Source organism: Prenolepis imparis, unplaced genomic scaffold (assembly GCF_030444845.1).
Source record: "Prenolepis imparis isolate NDT839.2.m4 unplaced genomic scaffold, iyPreImpa1.0 SCAF_11, whole genome shotgun sequence".
Classification (NCBI taxonomy): domain Eukaryota; kingdom Metazoa; phylum Arthropoda; class Insecta; order Hymenoptera; family Formicidae; genus Prenolepis; species Prenolepis imparis.
This window is the reverse complement of record NW_028141169.1, coordinates 2395233-2410370: the sequence shown is the minus strand read 5'-3', so window position 1 is coordinate 2410370 and position 15138 is coordinate 2395233. Positions and strand designations below refer to the sequence as shown.

General features: G+C 34.7%; 3 protein-coding genes across 6 annotated transcripts in view; 1 reads left to right on the top strand and 2 right to left on the bottom strand.

Annotated features, from left to right (window-relative positions):
* Positions 1-10560, top strand: part of LOC145943173 (uncharacterized) — a 103585-nt gene extending 93025 nt beyond the window's left edge. The window contains exon 6 of one of the 2 annotated variants that reach the window (XM_083050646.1): positions 10427-10560. In XM_083050646.1, coding sequence (XP_082906772.1) covers positions 10427-10444 — 18 coding nt within the window. In that variant the 3' untranslated portion in view covers positions 10445-10560. The remainder of the gene's footprint in view (positions 1-10426) is intronic. The other variant, XM_083050647.1, reaches the window with a different exon arrangement.
* On the bottom strand, positions 5029-11427 carry LOC145943168 (sodium-coupled monocarboxylate transporter 1). 3 transcript variants are annotated; one of them, XM_083050636.1, is made up of 10 exons: positions 11414-11427; positions 11229-11308; positions 10483-10704; positions 9320-9665; positions 7989-8143; positions 7261-7401; positions 7086-7194; positions 6535-6753; positions 5772-6286; positions 5029-5403 (listed from the first exon to the last, which is right to left on the bottom strand). In XM_083050636.1, coding segments are annotated over exons 2-10 (1803 nt in total). In that variant the 5' UTR covers positions 11231-11308; positions 11414-11427; the 3' UTR covers positions 5029-5309. The 3 variants fall into 3 exon arrangements, with proteins under 3 accessions (XP_082906762.1, XP_082906763.1, XP_082906761.1); XM_083050637.1 differs by having other exon boundaries at positions 10483-10739; positions 11229-11421; XM_083050635.1 differs by having other exon boundaries at positions 11229-11421.
* Positions 11428-11873: 446 nt separating this feature from the next.
* On the bottom strand, positions 11874-14482 carry LOC145942772 (KICSTOR complex protein ITFG2). The gene is made up of 7 exons (XM_083049790.1): positions 14283-14482; positions 14126-14213; positions 13823-14048; positions 13438-13721; positions 12581-13338; positions 12262-12496; positions 11874-12197 (listed from the first exon to the last, which is right to left on the bottom strand). Exons 1-7 carry the CDS (start codon positions 14339-14341, stop codon positions 12018-12020), a joined length of 1830 nt encoding a protein of 609 aa, XP_082905916.1. The 5' UTR covers positions 14342-14482; the 3' UTR covers positions 11874-12017.
* Between the last annotated feature and the right edge of the window lie 656 nt (positions 14483-15138).

Here is a 15138-nt window from a genome sequence, read left to right as displayed (position 1 = left end):
TCGGTGGCCTTTAATCGGTCGACGATCAAAGTAAAGATCTTTCACGAAAGCCGAGGAAGTGGGGGAAGCGCGAGAGAGGGAACCGCAGGGGTACGTTGCATTCATTATGCGTTTAGAGGGAGAGGGAGATCGCGATGGTGGGGCAACCACGAACGGTAGGGGACGAAGGATTTTTTTTTATGGATCTCTCTGTGTCTCCTTTTCGTCTCGCATTATACGTGTGGGTCGAAGCGCGTGTGTATATGTGTATACGCGTGTTGAACGTCACGCGAGCGAGAGTGTACGCTCGGCGATCGTCATTAAGGGAGATGCTAATTGGTGACAAAGCGAGGTCAGGCCAAAAGCCCGCGCGCGGCGTCCAGGGACTTTGCGTGTTTTTGTTCCTCTCTCTCTCCTATGTGCTTCCCGATATATGTGCGCGCTGCTGTGTGTTTGGCGGAAGTCCCGGAAATTCCAGATATCTCGCGGACGCGTGATTCTACGCGTCCGCTATTGACATCGACAGTTGACGCGGTTACAAGTATAATGATGCGCGAGAGTATCAATTTGGTATCAGAGATGTTATGGAAATAACAAATCTTTGAAAGTGAAAATTAGAATTTAAAATTTAATCAATTATTTATTATTTTATCTATTTTATTGTATGTATTTTATACAATTGTCTAATTTCCTCCTTTTCTTTTTCTTTTTTTTCTTTGTAAAATAATTAGAATAACGAACATCTGTTTTACTTTTTCTATCAATTTCTCTTGTACATACATTTTATATAATTTGCAATAAAAGTTGAGTATTTGTCCTATTATATTATCTTTATTATATAGAAGAAAGAAGAAAAAGAAAATATATATTTAGCTTTTCTCTAGTACTAAATTTAGTTTCTGTATCTTTGCCAAGATGATATCCATTGTGAAAAAAATATCACGAAAAGATCTATATGTCGTATAGTTGTGACGTTTGCCTCTCATAACAACACGATATGTACAGGACATTTCAATTATTACATAACTTTTTTTAGTGAGTTTAGAATACAATTTATATATAATAAAATTTGTTCGCAATATTCCTAAAGCGTTAAATAGTTAAATAAATTAGATATAAGTTTTAGATTGAGCTTCTGCTTGAAATAAAATTTGAAATAAAATTCGAAATTAAATGAATTAATAACGTCCTGTCTCTATTTATACATTCTACGAAAACTTAATTTTCTGTTGCCGCGAGAGCCGAAAACTTGAGAAGAAATCTTACTTTTCTTATTTTATCCTTTAATGGCTGTATTCAGAAAAATGTGCATCTTGCTTTTAAGACAACCTGTACAGATGTATTACTGGAAAATAAACGTGACCTTTTCTACTCGACAGAAGAGGGAGGAATGGGTCCAGAGCTCTCAGGCAACATATTCTATAACTTTCTTTGTACAATCTATACTTTGCTGCTACAAGGATACATATATATTCTTCCTCTTTTGCCGAGTGTATAGTTATGTGTCAACAGAATGTCATATATATATTTATATACTATACATTTACCCAGAAACGAGCCCGCTTTTCATCTCGCCTGCTGTTATGTACTTTTCAGATAGCTAATTATTATTAAAATCGTGCAATGAAAGATAAATGATATGAGATAAAAAAATGAAAATTTCGATATAAATAAATTATTCAATAAATAAAGAAAAAATTATTTACATTCTGCATAGTTTTTATCATATAATTGAAGATGTTATCTCGTAAACCGCATAAACTTTGTGTAAATATGACAAAAAATTTCAGATCTTAATTTCTTGTTTAATATAATGTACATTTAATTTTCTAGCGCATATATTGTCTATTAAATAGAAAATAATTACGATTGAGGAAATATATTTAAAAAATAACATGACTTTTTTTTATATAAGCTTGAAAAATTTGGTATCACATTTTAGTTGAAAAAAAATGTACAGAAATAAAAATCATAAGATATATTGAAAAGTTCGAGGATTACTGTGTTTTATATTTTTAAAATGAATATTTTATTCCGTGACAAACCTTTTATGCAGCTATTTAGCCTGTTTTCTTTGTGTGATTCGGTCCGTCACATATACATTTTAGCTCTTTCTCCAAGTGCGTGTTTGGATGTGTTTTCATATTCACAGACTAGTTGGGTTGTATAATGCACTCGAGGGAGTCAACTCTTTATTTGGAATCCAAACATGTTATTCTTCGAATGACCTATGAGAAAAAGGGAAAAAAGTAATAACGTGAGAAAAAAGATAATGCAAAAAATACAATTTTTTATGAGAAAAAAAAAGAATTATGAAAATCGATTGACATATATTTTAACTCATATTTTTGTGGATCTAAATTTTTTTTAAACAAAAAAAATCTTCCAGAATTAAAAACTTCAAAATGCGTAGCACTAATCATAGATCATTTTTTGGTATCATGGAAATTTTCTGGAATAATGTTCTTTTTTAAAATCTATATTTTATATATTTCCTCTCTTTATACAAACTACATTTTATTGAAGAAAAGTAGAGCGATAGGGTAAGAAAAGATCGACTTTTCAACGCAAAATTCAAACTCGAGGGATCACGTTAGAGCTGTCAGTTGATCATCCCCGTACTACATATGATATACCTTCTGTTCGCCCGTCTCGTCGATCTCGTGGGCAGAAACGGAGGCCAATTGTTGTTTGTTTGTATTTACTACGAGAGAGCACCCCGGCTGCGCGTCTAGAGTAGCTGCATCGACGATACGAAAAGGGGGAAGTTGGGGATGTGCATGGATATATCGTATTCTCTATTCTATAGCGCATAGAGTGCGTGCGGTCGGGGGCACGCGAGACGTTACCAGCCTGAAAATTGAATGTCACTCGGAGAAGAAACGTCACAATATTCCGCGTCTCTGCAAGCGGGAGCTGTTTTGTAGTCTTCCATCTCGTCTCGAGGCTATTGTGTGCGTGCTTCGTCACGCGACAGTTTTTACAACGAAAACAGTAATAGCAATCGAAGACGGCAAGTCCCAAATTCTTTCAAACACAAAACGATTGAATTTTTCAATTTTATTTTGTGCACTCGTAGTCTGAAATAATATCTTTTACAAAAGAGTATATGAATGTGCTTGTTATGATATTTGAACTATCTTACGTTCATAACTATTTTTTTCTCAAATTTTATTTGTGCATCGTGTACTTAATAATTGTCATTATTTTGGATGTTCTAGAAATATATTATCCATTCAACAGGAAATGTAACAAAACTATAAATGTTGAATTTACTATTTTACGGTATTTTTACAGGGTTTTTAGAAACTAAACACCGTGTGACATTCACAATAATTTTTTGTGACCTATAATAATAATGCGCGCGAATCGGTATGCATCTGATTGACCGAAACATCCTTTCGGCATCTGCTGAAAGCGATCGCGATTGACGTCTCTTCTTCGAGAAACCGTGTCATAGACGGACGCCGGCATAAATCCGACATCCGAATGTTTGACAGAATAATTTTCACGTTAGCGGGGTGCATTATGCGTCTTTATATTAGCGCCTGACCGCGCGCATTGTCAACAAAATAAGTCGTATCCTATACCGTCGCAGCCCCCTGGCCTTTTATAACGATTTCGCATATATACATAGCAAAAGAAACCAGGCTAGTAGCTGCAACCGAATTCCGAAAATTTGTCTTTGTACAGGTATAGTTTAGCTTTTAGCTGATTGTAAGTATAGGTAACATAACATAAGAAATAGCTATAACATAAAGAACACAATACGAAAGATTCTCTTAAAGCTATTAAAAATATGAAAGAATGCAGCAAGTTATAAGAGAGAAATAAACATCAAACTACGCGAATTGTGTTTAATTATTATTTTAAAAATAATAAAAGTACGAATAAGATTAGATAATTTAGCTATTTTCTGCATCAATTGGAGCAGATATTTTACGTAGAACATCTTTGATTCATTTTAAATATATATTGATGTTATATTTTGATTGATATTGATTTCCACAATAAATCTATAGGATTCTTTCAAATTTTAAATTAGATTTCCAATGTGCATTTGCTTTCGGTATAAATGTAATTTTTTTTTAATTCTCCGATTTTTATCGCTATCGTAATGTTATAAATATAAAAATTCAGAAAAGGATTACCGGAGCGTAGCATGGTCAAACGTCACTTTCGAGAGATACTTGGTGTAAAGAAGGGCGGTACAACCATGAGGAAGCTGCGCGCGATCGGGCCTCTCAGGTCTGTCACTCGACACCAAATCAGACAGAATCTGTCAAAAATCTGTCACTTGGTCACAATGCGAACCGGGTCCTCACTTCGGGATTTCACTCACACATTGAGATCAAATCGAATAGAAAGAAGGGTGGAACGACGGGGGAGCGGAGGCGGTTCCCCCAAACTCGCGTGTCGGTATGTAAGTAGATGGGTCCCCCTGCCTCCTATATTTGACACCTTTCAGTCCAATAAAATAAAACCGCTCCGCGGTGGAATGTGGTCGCCGCTTTAAGATAGGACACGTCGTTTCTCTGCCATGGATGTGGAATGTTACCGCGGAATAGTTTCAGTCGAAGTTTTCTTCGCCTAAAAGTTGACAAGAGATCGCGTCTCGGATATTGATAAGAATTCTCCGTTTCGTCGTCCCAGATACTCGTGACAATAAACTGGTTTGTGATCGAGTCGATGACTTTACGAGTTTCTTGACAAATGAGTCAAAGATTTAAAAATTTGTTCACGCTGCAGAATCGATCCATCGCGGATTTTAAAGAGAGACTCGACGAATGACTCAACAAAAAACTCCTGCTGCATTTACATTCGGTCCTAATCCGATAGGCATCGTTCCTTCAGATGTATCAGATGGAAGAGACTTGTTTGTATTGAGATGCGTGGGGCAGATATATAATTTAGTCAATTTGACACCCTCATCGACGTTCTAATGGGTGCTTTCAACTCTGAACGAGCCAGTTAGATACAGTTATCCTCCGGCAAATGCGTCTGTTTGTCTGTCGATCGCTGTCTTCCAATAATTTATGGTATTAAGGATTTATTGATTTTATTCTTTATTCTTTGGACGATTTAAATATATATATTTTCTAAATATTTTTGCATTAATATTAAAAGTTTGGACTAGTCTTATCTCAAGGTAGCCTTCAACTGAGTTCGGAGGAAATTAGATTATGATAAAATATTTAACATATTTATGTATTCGATTATGGAGTATGTAATATTATTAGAGATCACAGAATTTTGCAATCGAATGCTTTTGCTGTAATAATGTCTTATATAATATCGAAGAAAAGATTCGCGAGGATAAAATACATATTTTAAGATTTCAGCTCCTCTTTTTCCGAATTAGTTATCAGCGCTGTCGGTACTGTGTGCAACGATACTTCCATATATTTTTTTGGCGGCAGAAATCTGCAAATGATATAATAGTATACATATAAAAAATTAACAAAGAAATTTATATAATATGAATGCATAAATGATAAAAATATTTCAAACAAATTAAATTCCAGAATGCCACTTAAATCTTTAAAACAATGATTTTTATGCAGGATTGCAGGATACCAAAATTGATAAAAATGATCAATTTTTTATTGACATTATCTATATATCTTTCTGCTATTTTAAAACATATAATATACATGTGGAATAAGAATGAATATAGAATAATTTTTATAATTATAGATTCCGGTCAAAAATAAAAAAAAAATTATCTTTGTCTTTTATATTTCACATACATTCTATATTTCGAAACCATAATGAGGTACACGAATACATACCTGGTGATAAATGATGGGAAGTGATCTGGATCGACCTCGCTTAAGTCAGAAGCGCCGCAGATGAAACTGACTATCGTGCCGATCACTATCACGATCAGGGCGCCCAATACCGTGTAGTACATGAAGGATATCCTGTACAGGAAGAAAGGCTCGTCCACGGATTCGACTTGAATCGGATTCTGCGTCGTTGCATTTGTTTGATTGAACAAACTAGACACGTTCAGGTTCAGGCAACCCTCCGTCGTAGAGGGGAGTGGTTCGTAATAGAGACGACGATTCGCCATATGCCATTGCGCGCCGACAATGATCCAAACCATCGTTATCACCGAGGTCAGTCCACCGACCACCGCCCCCTTGGTCGTCGCCCAGGGTATCAGCATCCCTAGCGAGAACAAACCCAGCATCGCACCGGCGGTGATACCGACCACAGTCATGGATACCTGGAAGATGTCGCCGAGACGGTCCACAAGGAACACCATGCCCACGCACAGAGTGCCTAAGATAGTCACCGTGACCTGAGTATGACATAAGCCGCATTATGGAGTGCATTGCTTGATCTCGTCTATTTATATATAAGATACTCGAGAACTGAATTTTTTCTAAGGCGATTTTTTCTAAGGCGACACACATATATATGCATCCAGATTATTTTTATTTAATGAATCGCGCTTAATGATGTTGCATCATGGAAGAGGAAACGAGACTGAAGATCTCTTGTTTTTACCGCGATTTCAGATCCGCATAATATGTTCCGTCTTTGTACCTTCATAATGTTGGCGGCTTTAGTCTCTTTGTTGCTCTCTGGCATCCAGCGATCGATGAAATCCTCGTAAATCGTACCGGCGACTGTGTTCAGTCCGGCGCTCATCGTCGAGAGACCGGCGCTCACTAGACCGGCGAGAAAAAGGCCAGGAAGTCCTGGAATATCCGCGGCTACATCTAGCACATAATATGGCAATATCTTGTCGCTCCTTGCTACCACCTGAAAACAAGTTAATTCCCTTACTGGAATCTTTACGAGAGGCATTTTTATTTAATCCTTTATAACTGCTCGACTTTTTAATCTTACTTTAATTGCACGATTTATCTCTACACGAGATGCGATATAAAGGTATGATTAAAAAGAGATAAGCCGAATCAAAGGGTTTATAAGTAACAGTAAATTCAATTAAAAAAATTTATTTTATAAAATTCTCAAAGAGAAATGTGTTGTTAAAATTCTAAGTGATTTTTATCAAGCGTTCTTCATATCTAGTTAGAACGGGAAACTTAACACGTATAGTAACTTGAAAGCTAATAACTATCAAAACTTACGTGCGCAGTTATGGGATCGCATTTATGATATCTTGCGTACATTGTAAGGCCGATGAAAACGGAAAAATATTTTATGACTACTAAACCAACAGCTAGGAACCATATTGACCTGCAAAAATACTTGCATAAAATCACCGTCACTTGTTTCAAACAATTCTAATACTTGCACATATACTTTTTTGCTTCTTTAATGGTAGGCACTGCTAGGAATCTTTGTATAGAAACTTGGCTAATGCCTAATGTTGCTAGCCATGTTATTGACATCCCCACTGACATACCCCAAAATGAATTTCTAACAAAAGGGCTGGGATTCATACTGTAAAAAACAATTGTCAAATTTATAGCTAGTTCCGATTCGGTTTTATATAATTCTCAGGTTTTTATGGTGTTTGTGTAACAGTTACAATTAATAGAAAAATATTGAAGTTAATTTTATTCTAATTAATCGTGATTTTATAAACTGAAAATTAAACATACGTTGCAATATTGCATTATTGCTTCAATTTATATATTGCCATATTAAAAATCTTATGGAGAAAATATGGCGATACAATTATAAGAAGAAATAATGCATATGCAGATGCAACGTTCGTACTCGTGAACAATATTTAATACTTGAAAAGCTGAAATAATATAACATACACAATGCAATTTAATATTTAGAAAAGCTGAAACACACGTGAAGTAACATTATGATATTGGTTTATGTTTACGCTAACATAATTGATGCAATTTAATTAATTGACGTGCAGTTCTTAATGAAGCAACGCAACGCAACATGTAAAACGTACATAGCGCTTATATATCCGTTGTTTTATTTTTTATAAATAATGGTCCTCTCTTTTTAATAGATTATAACATAAGAAGTAATATAAAAAATACACACAAAAATACCGTTCTTACTTCCAAAACTCAATTCTACCACCTTCTTCGGCTATTCTCCAGGTCTCGCGGACACCGCCTACGGCGATGGTCCCCAAGATCAGAACGGCAACTAGACTTCCGACAGTCACCGTCATTTGAACCGTATCCGCCCATACGACAGCCTTCAGACCACCCTATAAGTTTTTTCAAAGAGAGATTACTCGCGATACAATAAAGGTATCAGTGTCAGTCACTACGCGACGTGAGGAGAATCAAACGGTACGATTGGGGAGTCGGTGAAACGTAAACCCGGGGGGGAAGATCGTAACACACAATTGCATAATGACGTTACAATGGAGCGCCGTGATTTGTGTATTTTATAAATCATTATTGGCATATGAATATTTTATCGTAAATATATTGAGGAAGCTACTACTCGCGTATTTTAATAATAATTTTACGCACTAATCTTTATCATGTATTTTACGCGCAATTTGTAACACAATTATCTAGAATGCATTTTAGAAAAACAATTATGTCAAATGTTTTCAAAAAGCGTTTATTCTTCATTAGCGCATGTTATCGCTAATCTTTTATCAAGACTTGTCTCTAGTAACGTAAATAATGTATCTACTGCATATCATACAGTGAATATTCGGCGTACTATTGTCTAAACAAACGAAAGACAAAGGCAAATAGACTGCGAATCTTGCTTTTGTGTATTTTATTTAAATGATGTGGCGATGTAATCGTTATTCTCTTATCGTATCGCGCGATGTATCATAAATAATTCAGCAACTTTTGAAAATGATAAGACTACAATTGCGTTCTCAGCAAATCTCTAGATAATTCCATTTTAAATAGTCATTGATTTATAACTGTCAGCTGTACCTTACGTCTAAATAGTCTACGATATCTGATAAATCTACAGCTTCAAGATGACATATAAAGACGTGTCATGGACGTTTTATTTCGGAGCCCTCGCGATCTTCTAGCTAATCTAGATATGATCATTCAATTTCTATAATCTCAGTAATCTCTATTTCAATATGCAGCACGTGCGAATGTTAATAGACGATAACAGCATCTGGTATTCTTCATTCAAATGAAATTGAATATAACATAATGTCTATTAAATCTTATAAATACATTAGAAATATTCTCAAGAATCTTCTTAAATCTTCACATAAACATATATTAAGCGTTCTTTTTTCTCTAAAAAAATTTATCTTTAATAACACAGACTTTATAATCTTCGATAGCAAACGTTTATCATAAAGATTTAAAATTTATAACAATAATTAAAATCGCTATAATTTATATATATATATATATATATATATATATATAAATAAATTTGTTTCACTTACAATGGTTGTGTAGAAAATGCACACCATGCATATCACCGGCGCAACGTAATGCAGATTGATCCCCGTTGCTTGCGAGAAGGCTAATGCCGGCACGTAGATTATCAACGGCACATAAACCACCAGCGAAAGGGTGTAGAGAAAGGATGCTAATATCCGCACCGGCCTGGCGAATCTAATTTCCAAATACTCGAAAGTGCTCGTCAGCTGTAGCTTGTAAAACACTGGCAGATATACGGCTATGATTAAGAAACAACAGATGAAGGATGTAAAAATGACCACTGCATATTGAGTCCCGTATTGATACACCTCGGAAGGCACACCGAGCAAAGACACCCCCGATATGTGACTGAAATAAATTTTATCCCCATTAGAAGTGGATCTTCTTCTTGATACTCTCAATATAAAACTATTATTTTAATTAATTAAATTATACAGGATGTTCTAACATATCTCCTGTTAAATATCTCTATATAAAATCGTTGCTTTTCGCCTTATTTTAAAATCAATTTGTTAACAAGGTTTTTTCTGCAAAAAGATGCTAATAGCTTTAGAGTAATTGATGATTGAAAATTGAAGAATTTATCGCGCGAATTAAAAATAAAATGAATTAATAAATAATGAAATTTTATTTTTTAAATTAACCATAGCTAAATTTTATTTTATCATAATTTTAATATGAAGAATGCACATAAGTCCAATTAATTAATTAGCTCTTGACTATCTTTCATGTTTCAGTCTCATTTTTTTAATAATAATATTACAAAATAAAAGTGAGGCCTAGCTTTTATTTTAGACGTTCTTCTTTTTAACAGTCTTCCATTTTCAAACTTTTGCTATAATTGCACCATTTTCTTTTTTATTATATATATTTTCGCTCTAAATTAAATAAAGGACTTTGTGATTAGAAAGATATTTAACAATTTCGAGATATTTTGTGTAAATTCAATTTTTTAATTAACTTTTTTGTTGACATGATTAGATTAAATTTATACTATTATCTTTGTATATATGTATGGTAAAGATTTTATATAAAAAATATACGCGGAAAAAATAGCTCAAGTAAATATACGTAATTAAAAATTAAAATTATATTTTTTTTTCTTACAGATTGTCCTACTCTTATAATGAAGACATTATTAGAAACGGGGAAATGTGTTAGTCACCTGGCTATGAGGCTCATGCTAATCGGAAAAAAGGACATGGTTTTGCCCCCGAGCAAATATTCCGTAGTATTGTCCTGTTTCGTGCTGAAGAAGCCAAAGTAAATACCAATGAGGACGCTGATACCCAGCAGGCCGCTGAACAATATGTAGTCGGTCCATCCGAAGGTGAGTTCCTTCAACTCGTGACCCGCAAAAAACGATTCCGTGACATTGGCGATCATCCTAGATTCGTTAATTCCCGTTGATGAACTGCGTATCTTAAGAGATTCGATTATCCGCGATACGTTTCAAATCAGTTACACGCGCGTAAGATGCGGTAGACTATCTCGCGTTTAAACATTTATACTCATGCTGGAACACCGAGAACTCTTTTTCTCTCATTGCAAAGTAGAAAGTGAGATTATGCATTACCGGTCTTTCGCTATATATAAATGGTAACTGAATCGGGTTATTAAACTGCGAGTATTTCTAATCGCCTCTCGCGGTTTATTACACGCAAACGAGACACGTCCGTGTTTCTTGATAGTATCTCATGCATCGTGCGTAATATTTAATAATATTTAATATTACTATATATCCTCTTTTTAATTGTTGCTTACGCGAGTTTCTTAATTGGCTTTTTATCGAGGAACATTTTAAATATAAAATTATTTTACATTCGAATGGAAATGAATTTAATCTTATTCTAAATTCCGCGCGTATTCAAATTTTACGAATATATGCTACATATTGCCGATTACACTTACATTTATTATATTTCGATTATCTCCTTTCTACTTATCCGATACGATGATCTGAATTAATGTTTGAATGCACTATTCCGGCACTAAAAAATGACATCGGATTTCGGAAAAATGCAACTTATGTATCCGCGATCTGATCATATATAACTAATACAATAAAACAGCCTTGTAAGAATTTGGAAAAGTACCTGACGAAATCTACATACCCACTGACAATGATAATATGCAATGCGATACTATATATTGGGCTGATATTTAGTGCAATGTCAGTTCGATTTATGGCACTGTAGATAAAATACTGCGACTCGTAAAGTTTCGTAAATAGGACAGAATTCTTAGGTGTCTTTACGCTGCACTCTATAAAAATTAATTTCACTGATATTGTCAGTCACTTATTTTTCAAAAAATTGCATTAACTTTTCGTCTGGCATATATCCTATAGGATATATTGCGTTATTGTGAAGAATATATGATCGACGAAAAGTTGATGTATTTTTGGCAAATAAGCAGCTAACGATAAATGTATATGCATAAATGTCCTATCGATACGGAATATAAAAAATACCAAAGAACAAACTCGCTTGACGATCAAAATCGAATATTTTTTGATTGGAAATTAATTATGTGTCCAGGAACAAGTATCTTCGATCGATTTATTTTTATTTCTAACATTATGTTAACATTATGTTAATAATGTTAGAAATGTAAGGAACAAAAATAATGCATATTTTATTTTAGAATATGCATATATTATTACACATCTCCCTGCCTATATGTTATTTGTTTCATATGCTAATGCACACCATATAACAGCCATTCGGTTAACTGTTGTATCTTTTTTTGCTTCTCATTAGTACTGCACTCGCCCAATAATTCCTTTAAGATCTGCATTTCGTCAGATTCAAAGTCCTTCATGGGATTCAGAGAATTAATCGTCATGCTCGGGAGAATAACATCATAGTAAAGGAAAATCTAGAAGAGATAAAACATATAATGACAATCATTAACAATCAATTAATTCATTAATTCATCAAACCTTGTTGTTAAAAGTGTTGTACACCAGGCTAGGACTAGATGTTCCCGGAGTCACGTTGTAATTTCCCGTACAGAAAGCTCTGACCGGTTCCTCAAACTGAAAGCGTACGCTGTGCCGTTGTTGATCCAAGATATATGTCTGACCATCCCAGGCACAGGCAATTATCTCGTCGGAATTATTACCTGTGACATCCAATCGACACAGAGCGAATATCTGATGATCTACTTGCATAGCCCTGTAAATAAAAGAAAACATAATGAGATATATTCCGCAAATTATACAAATAAATTTAAATAAATCGCTATATGTGGTTACTTACCACAAAATGATTTCATCCTGCACTAACATGATGGTTCCGTCAAGCGTTGCCAAGGCATAAGGTTTTCCTTTCAGAGTACTTTCATTACTGATTGTATTCGAATCCTCGTCTTTCTTCTCATGTTGATTCACATTGTTGGTATCACTGTTATTATTTTCTTTATTCTTACTTTTATCATTGCTGGAAAAATCCTTAAATGATGGTAACAACTTGTCTTTTGTCATTTTCTTGCCTTTTTTACTGAATTCTCCCTCAAATTCTCCGAGAATAACGTTATCACCGATAATGTTGCCATCTATTTCGTCAGCACTTGAAAAATCGGCAGGACTATAAAATCTAACTAGTTGTTGATTCTCTGTTGTAAAATCTCTACTGTATTCGCCTGTCATATCCAGACTCTTTTTCCGAATCACGGGTTGCGAATAATTTCTTTTGAATTCAAGCGATGCTGATTTAAAGGTTTTCATACCTAGTTGACTGTCATCTGCAAAATTTTGCTTCGACGATTTATCTTTAGGCATATAATTAGACATTTTAGGCTCAAGCGTCGAAATAAATGGCGTCATTCCTGGTTCCAAATCTCCGATAATCTCAGTTGAAATATTTTGATTACGCATCCTAGATATTCCTAATGTCTGATAATCAACAGCCTCGCAAGAAGTATCCTTTGAGTGACAATCAGTAGGGTTGCATTTAATCCGCATAAATGTACCACCAGGTTGTGCAACCAATAGAGTTGGTGTACCATCGCCAGTATGCTAAATAAAAATGAATATCATCATCTCAGTTTAATATATCTTTTTATATTATAATCAATATTAATTGAATTATAATGATCATCATATAGTTTGACATACCTGCAGTGTAACTGTTCCTATTTGATTAGTGCATTCCCATTTATTTAGGCCAATCAATTTTCCTGTTCCTAAGTCAGCATTACTTGACCATCTGTAGGATCTAACAACACGATCCGTCAGACCAAGAATCATCTCATTGGCACCATCTTTATCAACATCAGCTATCAATACTATTTTTGTATTGGTTGGGATTCTTTGTACATGTACGCATTCCATTTTTCCAGAGAGTTCATTAATTTCAATAGTATTGTCAATATGTTCCGAGTTTTGTGAATTTATTATATCTGCACATATATATTACTGTGTGAGTTGTCTATAGCATAAACTAGGTTTTTTACGCTATTTCATAAAGCATATCTGTTTACATCCTGAAATTCAAACTCACCGATATTCGTTTTGAAATTTTCTTGCTCATTTACATCTTTGCCAATATGTTGACTTACAGGTACATTTGCATTATTAGGATTGACAGATCTGGGACTGTAAAATATATGTGTCCATCCATCGCCACAGATGACAACAAGTGCGTTGCGTCCGTAATTAAAAATATCTCCGATTGCTACACTGGTTATAAGACCAAGACCTATGATCTTCTGCCATAATTCTGATCCCTGTCATATAAGAATAAGTATTATATATATACAGCTATAAAACATTAAATTTTCAATAGTGTTACCATCGTGTTTACCTTGAAGATGTAAAGTTCTCCTTCAGCAGTACCGACGACCAATTCATTGTCGCCATCATTGTCAACATCTCCTATTGTTAAGCCATGCCTATACATAATACTCAAATAAATCTCACTCCCAAGTTATTCGTTAACAGTCTGTGATAATTAAACTTACCTGCATACAGTACCAGGTAATTCCCATTGCAGTTTCTTTACAAAGCTAACAGCTCTCATGATTAAACTTTGTAGAATATAACTGTTGCCACCTATTTGGTGGCCAAACTATATGAGTAGCTTTTGCTATTACTAGACCCAGAGAAATCGGTCCAAAGGTATTCGAGTCCATAGAATGCCCAGTGTGATCTCCTTCCAACCAACAATATCCTTCTGGTACCTGTATTAAAAACATTATATTTTATTCGCAGGTAAAAGAATAATAAAACAGAGCTATTATCAGTCTATTAAAGCCCCAACACTGTTATATACATCCAACAGTTACGTATCACATCCATACTTGAAGGGCACTGATCTTATATCCGTGTGTGCCTACAATGTCTCCGCTAAGTCCTACGACTCTCTTGATGAGTGTTTGATCTGGCACTTTGGGAGATGTGATGCAGACTATATCGCCACGTTGTATATTTTGATTCCGGATTGCCCAACGATTTAAAAACACATAATCATGATACCGTAGATCTGGATTCAACGCAGGTTGCATAGAGATCCCCTCTACTCTTGCAACATATCCGACTGTATCGCAAAAGGCAATCCCAATCGGGACGCCTATCAGAACATTACGGACGAAACGTGGGATTCTCATCTATGACAAATTTTCCACGAAAGAAACATGTGCAAAATGCTCCTCTGTCTTAACCCGCGATCCAGCAGTACGAATAATCGCTCATCACTTATGCCACACATGTAATCATTCATCTGCTCTCTCGATGTCAAATATATTTTCTCAACATAAACATAAATATCTATATGATACTTTGTATAATAACGATGAAAAAACGTGAAAAAATTTTGTA